This window comes from Cucurbita pepo, chromosome LG01 (genome assembly GCF_002806865.2).
Source record: "Cucurbita pepo subsp. pepo cultivar mu-cu-16 chromosome LG01, ASM280686v2, whole genome shotgun sequence".
NCBI classification, from domain to species: Eukaryota; Viridiplantae; Streptophyta; class Magnoliopsida; order Cucurbitales; family Cucurbitaceae; genus Cucurbita; species Cucurbita pepo.
The window spans coordinates 763562-778072 of record NC_036638.1 but is presented as its reverse complement, the minus strand read 5'-3'; the positions used below and the strand labels follow the sequence as shown (position 1 = coordinate 778072).

Below are 14511 nucleotides of genomic sequence, written 5' to 3'. Positions count from 1 at the left end.
ATATATCAAAACATACAATATCTACTAGCTTAGGTTGTTAGGTAGAAAATTGTGTTTTGTTTGGTTAGATGAACAAATAATGTATTTATATCGAATGAATGAGTTTGTGTAACGGGTCGAGCCGTACTAGGTTAATTTGTTAATCAAACTAGTACTAGGTTAATTAAATATAATGTAGTAGTTGATTTATTCTCTTATGTCACATCATAATGACTAGCTAATTTTAATGTAACTTGTTGAAGTTATACACTAATATTTTGAGATCTAAATTGTGAGAGGTGTTCAACTAAAATAACAACTTTTTTTTTTTTTTTTTTTTTTTTTTTTTTTTTTTTTTTTTNTTTTATGGAAAGATTAAAAAAAGTGAAATCGGTGGGAGGTAAGATATGGCGGAGCGCAACAAGATGAGCGGTTTATAAAATGTGTGAAATGAATGTTGTGGAGCAGCTGCAACCCATTTTCAAATTTCATTTTCAATTTGATCCGTCTTCTCTCTCTCTCGTAGTCGTCGCCTTAACTTTCTCCGGGTAAGAGGGAGTAGAATCGGCGTTTCCTCCTCTGTTTCTTCTTTTTCCTTTCCTCTTTTTGGATGTTTCCGTTCGATTGAGTGACAACCGACATGGTAGGACCTTCCAGACCTCAGTTTGTTCTTTTTGGATCTTCCATTACTCAGTTCAGCTTCTCCAATGGCGGTTGGGGTGCTACTCTCGCCGATGTTTATGCCCGCAAAGTAACCCTTCTTTCTTTTTCTCTCTATTTTTTCTTTTGGTTTTGCTTTGTTGGAATGTTTAGGCTCTTGTGCTACTTTTAGAATGCCCACAAGGGAAATCCACCACCAGTTTGATGACTCTGTTGAATTTGATTTGTTCTTTTTGCTTTTGTTGCTCTGTGATCTGTTGAATGCTTGATATGAAGGGAGATTGTACATGGAAGCCCTTTTGTTACGTTTGGATTTTGATGCTTCTCCTGTGAAGCCTGAAAATAGAATTTGTGCTCTATTTTATCATCATCATCATCATTATTATTTTACCTAGTTGAATGTGTTCGAGCCATGATTCTCACCTACCTAAGATTTAATATCTCACTTTATTTTGGCAACTAAATGGAGTAGAATCATACTGTTGTCGCATGAAAGTAGTTGAATGGCGTGCAAGCTTAGAGACTAATAGATGTTTTCGAGCGTTGGGTGCCAGCATCCTAGCTAGCACACCGCCCGGTGTCTGGCTCTGATATCCTAGCCGATATTGTTCGCTTTGGCCCGTTACGTACTAGGGTGAGGCTTCCACACCCTTATAATGTTTTGTTCCCCTTTCCACACCTTTTGGGACTCAGCGTCCTCTCTGGCACACCATCCGGCTGGAGAGGGGAACGAAACATTCCTTACATGGGTATGAAAACCTTTCTCTAGTAGACACATTTTAAAACCGTGAGGCTGACGACGATATGTAACGAGCCAAAGCGGACAATATCTACAAACGGTGGGCTTGGGCTATTGCATTCCCCTTGAATGGGTAGAAATCCTTAGCCTCCGGAAAGAGAAGTGGGATGATCCTTAGCCTCCGGAAAGAGAAGTGGGATGATCCTTAGCCTCCGGAAAGAGAAGTGGGATGATCTAACATGGGGAATGAACATGAAATTGATGGTAGTGCTAAAGGCTTTCTGTCTTGTAGGCTTCCAGACTGAAATCAAATTGTTGCTACTCTGTTTGTGATTTTGAGTTCTGTACCTGCATTATTGTATGCTTTGTGACAATTTTATCTTGAGCCTCCTTCCCTTCAGGCTGATATTCTTCTCCGAGGGTACTTAAGTTGGAACTCTCGGCGTGCCATACAGGTTCTTGATCAGATTTTTCCAAAGGTATTGTGTTAAATGCTTCGGAATTTGTCGGTGTCTGTTTATACTCGCGATATCCTTAAGAATGCTAGAATTATATGACTGTTTGACTATTTTTCCTCCGGTAAAAATTACTAAAAATTGTGCTTACGATCTATATAGTACTAAAATATGTAGAATAATTGAGTTTGTTATCTTATTGTGTCTGTATTATATGAATTATGATTACACCATTGGCACATATAGAGTTATAATACAATAAATATAGTTTGATACCATGTGCATAATATATGGATTTATTATTTATATGATAGATTTTGAATAATGAGTTCTATAATTCTTAATCATTTTAGGGATCAGAGAACAATAGAATGGTATCTGTCATAACTTATCTTAATTATTTGGGTTTTTTAAGTTATTGTATAGTTGTATGATAAGTGGACAATAAAATTCTTTCATCTGATTGGAATGATGTAAATGAAGTATAAAGAGATAAGAGACTCCAACTAAAGTGTAAAGGGATTACATCCCAAGAGAAGTCAAAATTCATTCCTTTATTTTGGAAGATTCCTTTCTCTCCATCAAAAGCTCCCATAGAACAGAAGAAATATGGCTTATCCATAAAACTGAAGAAATGGTCTCTATCTTCCTTGCTCTCTTTTTCCAAAGGACACCCGAGAAAAGGGGATAGAGAATGAAAGGAATTCTTGTGAGATCCCATATTGGTTGGAAAAAGGAACGAAACATTGTTTATAAGGGTGTGGAAACCTCTCCCTCACAGACGTTTTTAAAACATTGGAGGGAAGCTCGGAAGGGAAGTCCAAAGAGGACAATATCTGCTAGCGGTGGGCTTGGGCTGTTACAAATAGTATCAGAGCCAGACATTGGGTGGTGTGCCAGCGAGGACGTTGGGCCCCCAAGGGGGTTGGATTGTGAGATCCCATATCGGTTGGAAAGAGGACAATACTTGCTAGCGGTGGGATTGGGCTGTCACAATTTGGATTTCTTTTAATGTTACTTTTGATTGCATTCCAACTTTTCTTTTCTTTTATCTTTATTGTCGATACCATAAATATAAGGGGCAGCTTCTTGTTCAAAAATGAATATTTGGACAACTTACACACACTTTAATCTCACGGGAGAATGGTTTGAAACCACATATAGTTGTAAGAAAATTGGTAGGATTGATACTCCATGTAGATGGCTTTGTGGGGGTTCATACTTTGTGTATAAGATTGTACAAGATTTCTATCCCTCCCATATTAATCATGCACAATTACCCATATCAAGAAAAGCGTTGACAGTGATTGAACTTGATATCATTTATCAACAAAGAGAGTACAAACTCAAGGACAATTTGAGGGCCTGCATTTTCCCCTAGCCCTGACGCCCTCAGTTCACTAACTGCATGAGGATAGTTATAAATGCAGTAACCGAAGGAAATGCCACTACGCCTTCGGCTTGTGCGCACAGTGGAGGGTGGTTTTCATTCTTTCTAGTGTTCCACTCTAAACATGGAAATTAGCGTTGGCTTCCTTTCGAGGCAATGGAATTCTGAGACCGAGTTGTAGAGGTGAACGAGCTCTGGCAGTGAGACTGAGGTTGTAAATAAAGGAAAGGGTCGTTTTCGCTTTGAATATAACTTCTTCTTGATTTGTTTGTAAAAAGTAAATAGGAAACATACCTTCTTCCTTCCTCCTTTTCAATTTTTATTATGGAATTTGAATTATCTTGGTATGAGGTTGGTCTATGTAATCCTGAGACGGTAGTATTAAATCGCCAATCAATCCAAAAGTTTAAACAGTTCGTGGAAGGCTGAGGAAATTAAGATCAATTAGTGAGGAACGATCATACAATAGTTCAAGTATAAGACCTTGCTCTTACTGTTGTTGCTATATCATTTATTTATTTATAATCTCAGGATGCTGCTGTACAGCCTTCTTTGGTAATAGTTTATTTTGGTGGTAATGATTCAATGGGTCCCCATGCTTCGGGCCTTGGCCCTCATGTACCACTTCCTGAATACGTCGATAACATGAGAAAAATTGCTACTCATATCCAGGTATTACAAATACAAGCTTGATATTAACATCAGCCCACTATTTTCTTATGTTAACTATTGTTGATGCATATTCTAATGTAAATCCTCAAAAACCAGAGCCTTTCAGATGAAACACGCCTTATCTTTCTAACCTGCCCGCCTGTGAACGAAACCAAAGTTCGTGAATCTCACAGGTGCCCAAAAATGCATTTTTCTCCGACGTTTGTTTACTTACTTTATGTTCTTATTCTAAGATGGTTCAGTTTTGATTATGATTGAGCAGCAAGTTTCTGAGTGAACTGGTGAGAACAAATGAATTGTGCAAAGCATATTCTCAAGCTTGTATAAAACTGTGCCAAGAAATGGATATAAAAGTGGTTGATCTTTTTACTGCCATCCAGCAACGAGACGATTGGATGAACGTTTGCTTCACGTAAGTTCGTATTCGAAGATAGATTGCAATTTATCTGTCTTCATTCTGATTGAGAAATTATTTACTTTATATTTCCCCATTTATCAGAGATGGGATTCATTTGTCAGCTGAAGGAAGCAAAGTAGTAGTGGAAGAGGTTATGAAAATCCTCAAGGAAGCTGAATGGAAGCCATCTCTATTCTGGAAGTCCCTTCCGACAGAATTTGCAGAAGACTCGCCTTACGATCTCGTTACAGCCGATGGCACGAAAACCCTCAACGGGTCCGATTGGGTCATTCACCGAGACACTATGTGGGACTAGTTTTGTCATCAACATCCATTTCATTGCCGCCCATTGCAGCTGTCTTACAGAAATCACTTGCTCAGCTCAGCAATGGCAGGCATGCAAGAACTCCATTGAAGAACGAAGGAATTTTGAAGTGTGCAGTACTTAAATCTTTCATTGTTGCAATAACAAGCAGCAGAAAATTTTGATCTATGTGAAACCAGAAATTAGGAATAAGATCTTCATAAACTTGTTAGAAACCTATTTTTACGCATATTAGCTCTCCATTATATGAAATTTATTTGCCGACTATGACATTATAATCCAAAAAAAATTCCAACGATTATATCAATATGTTGGAGACTCCTTTTTAATTTAAGTATAAACCTCCCATTGAAAACAACGATCATAAGAAAATCTCGAGACTAATTTGTTTTTAATGTCGAGTGAAAGTTATAGAAAACATCGAGAATCTTCCAAGTCAATATTTTTTTTTGAAAGTATTGTTTAAGAATATTATTTTCGTGAGAACGTAAATATTCTTAAATAAAAATATTTAATGTCAGAAGTTTGAATTATTTTCTTCTCGTTTACTTTATAAATAAAACAAGAATAATTTTGACTTTTGAAATTACGACATTTTTCTCAGATTTGTTTCGGAATATTAATTTTTGTTGCATTTATTATCAAATTTTAAGACTTTCCTTTCTTTTATTTTTCTTGAATCCAAAGCAAAAAATGAGAGAATATTCCAACTGAGGATGTAAATTAGTACTATTAAATGCATTTTTGATACAAATTTGTTAATTTAATTTAACTTTTAGTATATTTAATTATTACCAAATAAAATAGATGAATATGAGACAACATGAAAGACGTGTAAATATTTTTTTAATATTTAAAGTCAAGGGTCAAAATGGTAATTCAATATATTTATTTTCTAATATATTTTGATGAATGATTATCATGGAATTAATTAGTGTTTGTGATTTAAATAAAAGAAAAATAAAAAATTAAATAAACATAATTAAAAAAAAGAAAAAAAAGAAAAAAGAAAATAATAATAAAAGGTCAACGAAATGGTGGAAAATAAAAGAGGTTACTGGTGGAAGGGAAGGGGGGAAAAGGTGGGCCCCACCCTTCTCCTCTATTACTCTCTTAAAAACGCATCTCCCTCGCTTTTATTGTCTTCCACTTCGCCCCTTTCCGTTTTCTTCTTCTTCTTCTTCTTCTTCTTCTGCATTTTCTCTATCTCTCTAAACCTCCATTTCTCTCTCTCTCTCTCTCTCTCTCTCTTTCCATTTCCAATTCTTCTCTTCCATGTCCAAGCAGACCTACAGAGTGTGTTTCTGCTTCCGCCGGCGGTTCAAGATGACCGCCGGCGAGGCTCCTGACGAGATCAAGATTCTCTTTGACCAGTACTCCGAGAATGGAATCATGAACCCTGATCATTTCCAGAGATTCTTGATCGACGTTCAGAAGGAGGTCGAAACCACTAGAGATGATGCTCAGAATATCATTGAGCGTTGTACTAGTGAGCTCAAGCACTTGAACATCTTCCATCGGAAAGTCCTCAATCTTGAAGCCTTTTTCAAGTACCTCTTCAGCGATCTTAACCCTCCGCTCGAGTCTCTTGGGGTAATTTTCATTCGATTTTAGTTTCTTTATGTGTTTTTGGCTCAATTTTTGGCGGTGGATGACGGGTGTTACTGTCATGTGATGTGGAATTTAATTATTTGATGAATCCACTTTGTGTTCTTGCTTGTATTGAAAAGGATCTTGGGTCTCCTTGTTTTGCTGTCCCTTTCCCTGTGTCGGTGTGTGTTTGTTTATCAAATATAATTTTTGTTTTCAGCATTTCTTGGGGTAAAGCATCTTGTTACTTTGTAAGTTGTACGAGGATAAGTTCGGCATTACCACTGAACATGGAATGGGATATATTCTGTTTTTCAGGTGCACCATGATATGTCTGCTCCTTTATCGCATTATTACATATATACCGGTCACAATTCGTACTTGACTGGGAATCAGCTCAGCAGTGACTGCAGTGATGTGCCCATCATACAAGCCCTGCAGAGAGGAGTTAGAGTAATTGAATTGGATCTATGGCCGAATTCGTCAAAGGATAATATAGATGTTCTTCATGGCAGGTGTGATTTGTTTCTTTTGTTACGGTAATGGGCACCTTTTGTTATTCCACTAGTAAATCCTAATTGGAAGATTGCTTTCCAGGACCCTTACTACCCCTGTGGAGCTCATTAAATGTTTGAAATCTATTAAGGAGCATGCCTTTGTTACATCTGAATATCCAGTTGTAATAACATTGGAAGACCATCTTCCGCCTCATCTTCAGGCTAAAGTGGCAGAGGTGCGCACTGGTTTGGTTTCTGTTGCCCCTCCCCTGTTGATCTTATAATAATTTTCTGAACTGTTCTAGATGGTAACAAAAACATTTGGAGACATTCTGTTCACTCCTGGCTCTGAATGCTTAAAGCAATTTCCTTCTCCCGAATCACTGAAGAAAAGAATTATTATATCAACTAAACCACCTAAGAAGTACCTTAAGACCAAAGATGTTCCTAAAGAGGGTGAGCCACAGAAGGAAAAGACTTCTTCTAATGATAAAGATACATCAGCATGGGGAAGAGAAGTGTCCAGCTTGAAAGGTGGCATTGTAACTGACTACAAGGTCTGTGATGGTGCCCATGAATTTCGTTATCCTTGTGATTTTTTAAACTGGTTTTGGCCTAATGCTTGGTTTCTACATCACAGCCAGATTTGGAAGAAGATAGTAACGAAGAGGAAGATCCTGAGGATGGAGATCCCAAGTCTACAGACTCTACACAGAATATTGCACCTGAATATAAAAATTTGATTGCTATTCATGCGGGAAAGCCTAAAGGTGGAATTGATGCATGCCTCGAAGTGGATCCCGAGAAAGTTAGACGCCTGAGCTTGAGTGAGCAGCAACTGGGAAAGGCAGTGCTTACTCATGGAAAACAAATTGTGAGGTATGAACAAAATCTATGTTTTCAACAAAAAAACATTCGTAGTATTTAGCGTCTAGTTAATGATCTCTGACAAGCAGATATCTAAATGGGCTATGTAAACATACATTTCAATGGGCTTACATTTAGGAGGTCCAAATTCTTTTGAAGTGTTTCTGTGTTTATTAAAAAGTCAGAGTCGGTGTGCATAAAGTCGTTCTTTTCATTGATTGAGATACGGAAATTGTTGGAGTCTAAACGCCCTAAAGTTCAGTGATTGTGTAATTAATGGATGAATAGTTAGGGATAAGGATGGTGCAGTTTTTGTTATCTGTACACCTGTTTAGGCAGAGAACCGTGGGAGGTAGAGGAGTTTGGTATTTACTGTGATTTACAAACATTAGAAAAGAGAAGTTTCTTTCTTTTCCTTTTTCCTATTGAAGTAACATTGTTACGGTGTTTATCTCTTCACATAGTTCATATGTTGTTTATCTTAGGTTGTTTATTCTAGGAAAATTTTGTTAATTATAGCAAGTTTTCTCTTCTTACTTGCCGTAGGTTTACTCAGCAGAACATTTTGAGAGTCTATCCAAAGGGGATCAGAGTTGACTCATCCAATTATAACCCAATGATTGGATGGATTCATGGTGCTCAAATGGTTGCGCTCAACATGCAGGTCCTTTCGTCTTCTGCCTTATACTGAATCAGAAATCTAGATATAAATCGTTTCCATACCAAATTTCTTTTATTCATTCTTTCCCATTTTTCTTTTTTTTTTGTTTGTTAGGAATAAGGATGTCTGACCCCTAGCAGTTTGAGATGAAAGATTATCTAATATCTGTACTTATTGTTAACCAGTTAATTGGATACTATCAAATGAAACTTAGAATCCCCTTCCTAAACTTTGGCTGCTGACTAGAAATGGGGTTGAATATCATTTTTCTCTAATTAAACTTCTCCAATGACCCAATTTTCTCAGTCAAGCATTTTGTTTCTTTTTATTGGTCATAATTTGTTTCTCCAATTTTTCAATCACTGAAAATAGGATTATGTGTGAATTATCACAGGGTTATGGTAGGTCACTATGGTTGATGCATGGGATGTTCAGAGCTAATGGCGGGTGTGGTTATGTAAAAAAACCAGATTTTATGCTGAAGCCTGGTTCAGATGATCAGATCTTTGATCCAAAAGTTAGGTTGCCTGTGAAAACAACTTTGAAAGTAAGGTCTCCGCAACTATTTTTCGTCCCTCTTATTTGACTGTGCTTCAGATTCCTGTAGCCACTGGTCAAGTGTAAATGTAACTTCGCTTATTGTACTTGACTGTACTGATAGTTTTGATTATATTTCTGTTGAGAAGGTGACTGTGTACATGGGAGAAGGATGGTATTATGATTTCCATCACACACACTTTGATGCTTACTCCCCACCAGACTTTTATACGAGGGTATGTCAATGAAGTTTTGCAATATTCTAATTGAATATAGCTAAAACCTTTAGGTTGTTTCAATAAAAGAAAAATTGCTAAAACCTGTTCTTTTTGCACTGGGATTGTTCGATTATGTATGCAGGTGGGAATTGCAGGAGTTCCAGCTGATACTGTAATGAAAAAGACGAAAACATTAGAGGATAACTGGGTGCCTGCTTGGAATGAGGAATTTGAGTTTCCACTATCCGTCCCAGAACTCGCTTTGCTTCGAATCGAAGTTCATGAGTACGACATGTCAGAGAAGGACGATTTTGGAGGCCAGACATGCCTGCCTGTTGCGGAACTAAGAAAAGGGATTCGAGCAATTCCGCTCCGCAACGTCAAGGGAGAGAAGTACAAATCAGTCAAGCTTCTGATGGGATTTGAATTCGTTTAACAATGAAGGCAAGTTCTACAACATCAAAAGAATGTACAGCTTCAAATTAGTAAGCTTTTCTTGCTCCTCTCCTTGATTCTATTTTATTGGTATTGGTGTTTAGTTTTCTTTTTGTGAGGATCCATTGGCTGGCCGAGTATCAATCATATCATATGTATTGCTGTAGTAGTTGTTTTGATATGGAAGAAGAGGCTGTAATTCCTTATGTAGAGAAGCTAGTCCATGACAATTCCTCTCACTGTTCAATCAAGTATTTGTTCTTTTTGTTAATTGGCTGTTTCAACATGTGTCTCTACTTTCTTTAAGTGCACTGCAAAAGTTTCTCTGTTGCCCCACACATGTGTTGATGAATTGTTGATTATTAGAAAAGGTTTCTTGGACGTTATTTGTGACAGGTGTGTTATTGCTCAACTTTATTTACAAAAATATCATTTTTGGATAAGGTAGCTGGGCTTTCCACCAATCAGCATTCAAATGTCATAACAACCATTTTATCCTCGCTGTGCTACGATCTCCAAAGGTTGTTTAATCATATCATATCATATGGGACGTCCATTGTTGTTACAAGGGAATGACCAATTTAACGCTAGAGCGGCCTCGAGGTGCCAAAATTTTCAAAAATGTTGACTCCCATTGAAAAGCCTTTCCCATGGCCGGCCTCCCTTTGATTTTTTTGCCATCACAAATAAATGCAACTCCTATTTCTATTCCTATTCCTCTCAACATTGACCCTTTGGTCCTTTCATTGTCCATTATTCTTATTCATTTACTATTACACATAATACACCTTTCTTCTATTGGCCCACTTTCTCCTTTTTTTCCCCTTTATTTCATTTGTTGGCCCCTAAATTTTCATTATTCCCTTTTGGGGTCAATATTTTGGAGAACACATGAGGACCCTCCAAAGGCACATGGAATATCATCTCCATTACCCAACAAATCTCATTTCACATTCAATCTCCTCCCTCCTACTTTTCTTTTTGTGTTCCACATGAAATCATTGGCATGTCCTTCATGTTTCCTCAATATTCTTTGAACATAGTGGTTTTTTTATCGATCAAAATGTCCGTGATGGTCCCATGATCTCGAACTGTTGGTTTGGTTGGGAACGGTCGTACCGAACAAAGATATGCACAAACAGTGTGAAATGAAAGGTTCTAGGAAATATTGTGAGTTGCAGAGTGAAAGAAATGATAAGGTTTGTGGGGTGCTGTTTTCAGCTCAAAACTTTCGTTCTTTTCTCTGAAATTTTCATGAAGAATTTTTGAAGAATTTCACTCTGAAACAATGGAAATTCCACCACTAGAGCTGTTGCCATGACTATCATCACAAAGATTCAAAGCTCGTTCCAAATTCACAACAATGTCAATCATCGTTGGCCGATCTTTCCCTTCCAAACGCACGCAGTGCATCGCTGTGTAAGCCACAAGCTCTACTGCCTCTGCTTCGTTCATCTGCGGCGGCCCGACTCTTGGATCCAAAATCCTCCCCAGTTCTCCGATCGTAATCACTGGCACTGCAAAATCGACCACGCTCACCAGTGTCCCTCCTTGCTCATCATCCTTAAATATAGCTCTCTTCCCTGTCAAAAGCTCCAGCAACACCACCCCAAGCCCATACACATCACTCTTAGCAGTCAAAACGTTCAGTCCATAGTACTCAGGATCAATGTAACCAACCGTCCCAGCTGCCTTCGTCGGTCGGTAGTCAAGGTCTGACCCGGGGCTCATCAACGACAACCCGAAATCGGATACTCTCGCTGTCCAATTCGAATCGAGAAGAATGTTGGATGATTTGATATCCCTATGGATTATAGGAGGGACTGCATAGTTATGAAGATATTCAATTCCTCTTGCTGCATCTAAAGCAATTTTGATCCTCATTTTCCAAGAGTTCACAACACTGCTACCCTTTTCAGAGTTGGTCTTGTCATGAAGATGATTGTAAAGTGCACCATTCTTCATATACTCATAAACCAAAAGCCGCTCATCTTTCTCCTCACAATACCCCACAAGCCTCACCAAATGCTTGTGATGAAGTCTAGACAAGAACGCCAATTCTGAATCAAAAGCACTCTCCTTCTCCTGAAACTTCTTCGTCTTCGGCCCTGTTTCGCCTCTCTTGATCGCAACCTCCCGCCCATCGCCGAGTTTCCCACGGTACACAATGCCAAAGCTCCCTTCACCAATCTTGTTCTCATGGGAGAAGTCATTGGTAGCCAAAGCAAGCTCAGCCAGAGTGAATTCTTCTGCTCTATCGGCGTGCTTCGAGGACGTACCACTCCTTTGCCTCCGCATTATTCGAGACCCTTGTCGCCGAATCGTCGACGACCGCGATGGTGGGCTGTTGTTCGTGTTTGACGTTGTCGTCCCCCCATTTGAACTAGCAGCTCGAGTAATGGTCGGCTGAACAGAGTTGTGTATCTTCTTATGACCAAAACAAACACCAGTCCATAAACAGTAAACAACTGTACAAATCCCAGCAACGGCCCCAACTGAGCCCACAATAGCAAAAGCCAGCAAACCCTTTCTCAATGCCGCTGGAGGAGGTGATGGGGTCACCACCATTGGCGGCGGCGAGGGTGGAGGAGGCGAAAACGGCGTTGAAACAGTAACCAAACAACGATTACAGACATTCCCAGAATCAGAACAGAGCGTTTGAGAGAGAGGATAAACACCACAATCCCGACAAGAAGATTGAACACAAGGACCAGGAAGAATCTTAGGAAGAGAAAGTGAAAAAAGACCAGAAGAATCGTTCGACCAGCCAAGCCCCCAACAAAGAACAGAGAAATTACTCGTTGTTAATCCACAAACGAAATCCGATCCCGAAGAAATTAACTCAAAAGAAGTTTCTCGAATTGAATCCACAGAGAAATCTGAGCTTCCCCAACAAACCACCGATCGATTCGAGAGCAAAATCCCACAGCTATGGCGTTCGCCGAGGGCCAATTCAGAGAACCCTCTGGATGAATTAGAAGGAAAATCCAACTGCCCAAAATCGTTGTTCCCCCTACAAACTAACCCACCGGAGATATTCAATCCACAAGCATGAAACCCACCGGCGACGATGGTCGACATTGAGATATTTCGAAACCCATTTTCGATTAGGGCCGCAATCGACGCATTCCGACCCCAACATCGAACGGATTGATTACCCTTCAAAATTCCGCAAGAAAATCCAAACCCAGAAGAAATTGAATCGAATTGAAGAGAAGAAAATCCAACTCGCACGTTGTTACCATCGCGCCAGCAAGTTGCATTGCCGGCACCGACCACGGTGGCACAGATTTGGTCGTCACCGACGGCGAGATTCTCGAGAAGGACAGTGGAGTTGAAGTAAAGCCTTCTCCGGGAAAACGCAGCGGTATTTTGATCAAAGTCCCAGCAGAGAAGAGTATAGCCGCCGGCTCTTATGCCACAGAAGGTATCCCGACCGCCGGAGACGACGGAGAAGGAGATATTTGGGTCAATAAAAATGGTTTGACCGCGACGGAAGCAGAGAATCCTTTGCGTGGGCTGCTCAGCGACGATGCCGCAGACGGTGGCGGAACCGTAGCTGACAGCAAGCGTGGAGGCAGAGCCGAGAGCTAAGGTCGCCGGAAGCAGAGAGAAAACAACAACGATGAAAGAGAGGACGGGGATAGCGGCGGTGAGAAGGGGTAATCTCGTCATTTAAAAGAGGAGAGAGAGAGAGGAAAGGGGTTTTGTTGCGTTGTAGCCTGGCGTACTTCATTGGGAGTCTCAGCCATGCGCAGAGGAGAGAGAAAACAGGAGACCCAGATGAAGAGAGAGAGAGAGAGAGAGAGAGAGAGAGAGAGGGAAAAAAGAGGGTATGAATTTATTACAGTGAAATTCTAGAGAAAAACAATCTTAACGGCGACCCAAACTGGTTCTAAGCACAATGTAGAAACATAAACACGTCCACACCAGCCATATAAGAGCCACGTCAGCGATACTGGAGAAAAGGAGAAACACGTGGCATGCAGTCAATGGAGTACGCGCCTACGAGGTGAACCACGTGCGTGACCTTCATTTTGTTTCAGAAACCGCAGCTGCCCGACTTTGACCTTTCAAAACAAGTAAGACTCTGCCACTCACTCCTCCATTATTATTATTATTATTATTATTATTCTAAGTTATTAATTTTAATTTATTATTATTTTTTTTTTAATAAATAAATAATCTATGTCGTTTGTTAGGTTAGTTTGATTCTTTTTATGTTGTTTTATCATTTTTAGTTTAATAGGTAGACCACATTGTTTCAAACATATATATATATATGTTAATTCATCGAGATAATATCTCATGTACCTAAAGTCACATAGTTGGATGGATATAGATCGATGAAGTTGATATTAACACTTGAGTTCAATTTTGTAGCTTCTCGTTAATATAATATAAGAACGTTCATTTTTCTTCTTCTTTATAATCCGATTTAAAACCCATGAGAAAAATAATAAAAATTGAAATTGAAGTTTGGCAGTGGTCAAAAGAAATAAATATGAGAATAAATGGAGCAGCAGCAGCAGAAAGTGAAAGAAAATGAGTTTGATATGTAAAGACTGACTCAAATTCAAATTCAAATTCAAATTCCTTCCATATAAATATCTCTTCAAAAAGTTCTTTAACATTTAGTGCAGACTTCACAATTTCCGATGCATATCATTCTCTCACCTTTGCTTTTCTTTTCTAACATTATTGTATAGGTAAAATTTTGTATATTCTGGAAAATAATGAAAAAAATTACTAGATAATTAATAAAATTAAGAAATCTATTAGATAAAAGAAAAAAAAATTGAAAATGGAAGGGCTGAATGGTAATTTAAAAATATATATTTGACCAAAAAAGTTTAATTGAAAAGCTGACAACACACAAATGTGGAAAGGACAGAGCATACCATGAAAACAGAATCTTCCAAAAGCAAATAAGAACAGCTCAAACAAACATAATCAATAAATCTTTTCTTTAAAAAAATAATAAAATAGCAATAAACAGCATGAAATGTTGGATTTATTTGATGGGGGAAAATATTAAAATATTAAAATGAAATTAAAAAGAAAAAATGTAAATGGGGTATTGAGTAGA

At 38.6% G+C, this 14511-nt stretch overlaps 3 protein-coding genes across 3 annotated transcripts; 2 read left to right on the top strand and 1 right to left on the bottom strand.

Annotated features, from left to right (window-relative positions):
- Positions 1-364: 364 nt before the first annotated feature.
- LOC111782165 (GDSL esterase/lipase CPRD49-like) lies at positions 365-4906 on the top strand. The gene is made up of 6 exons (XM_023662978.1): positions 365-730; positions 1780-1857; positions 3755-3895; positions 3992-4068; positions 4158-4307; positions 4395-4906. The coding sequence occupies exons 1-6, from the start codon at positions 620-622 to the stop codon at positions 4606-4608; spliced, it is 771 nt and encodes a 256-aa protein (XP_023518746.1). The 5' UTR covers positions 365-619; the 3' UTR covers positions 4609-4906.
- Positions 4907-5825: 919 nt separating this feature from the next.
- Positions 5826-9752, top strand: LOC111782155 (phosphoinositide phospholipase C 2-like). The gene is made up of 9 exons (XM_023662966.1): positions 5826-6210; positions 6526-6722; positions 6805-6940; positions 7010-7261; positions 7345-7583; positions 8118-8235; positions 8627-8779; positions 8919-9005; positions 9130-9752. Exons 1-9 carry the CDS (start codon positions 5893-5895, stop codon positions 9421-9423), a joined length of 1794 nt encoding a protein of 597 aa, XP_023518734.1. The 5' UTR covers positions 5826-5892; the 3' UTR covers positions 9424-9752.
- Positions 9753-10155: 403 nt separating this feature from the next.
- LOC111782147 (putative serine/threonine-protein kinase-like protein CCR3) lies at positions 10156-13514 on the bottom strand. The gene has a single exon (XM_023662954.1). The coding sequence runs from the start codon at positions 13095-13097 to the stop codon at positions 10698-10700; it is 2400 nt and encodes a 799-aa protein (XP_023518722.1). The 5' UTR covers positions 13098-13514; the 3' UTR covers positions 10156-10697.
- Positions 13515-14511: the final 997 nt, after the last annotated feature.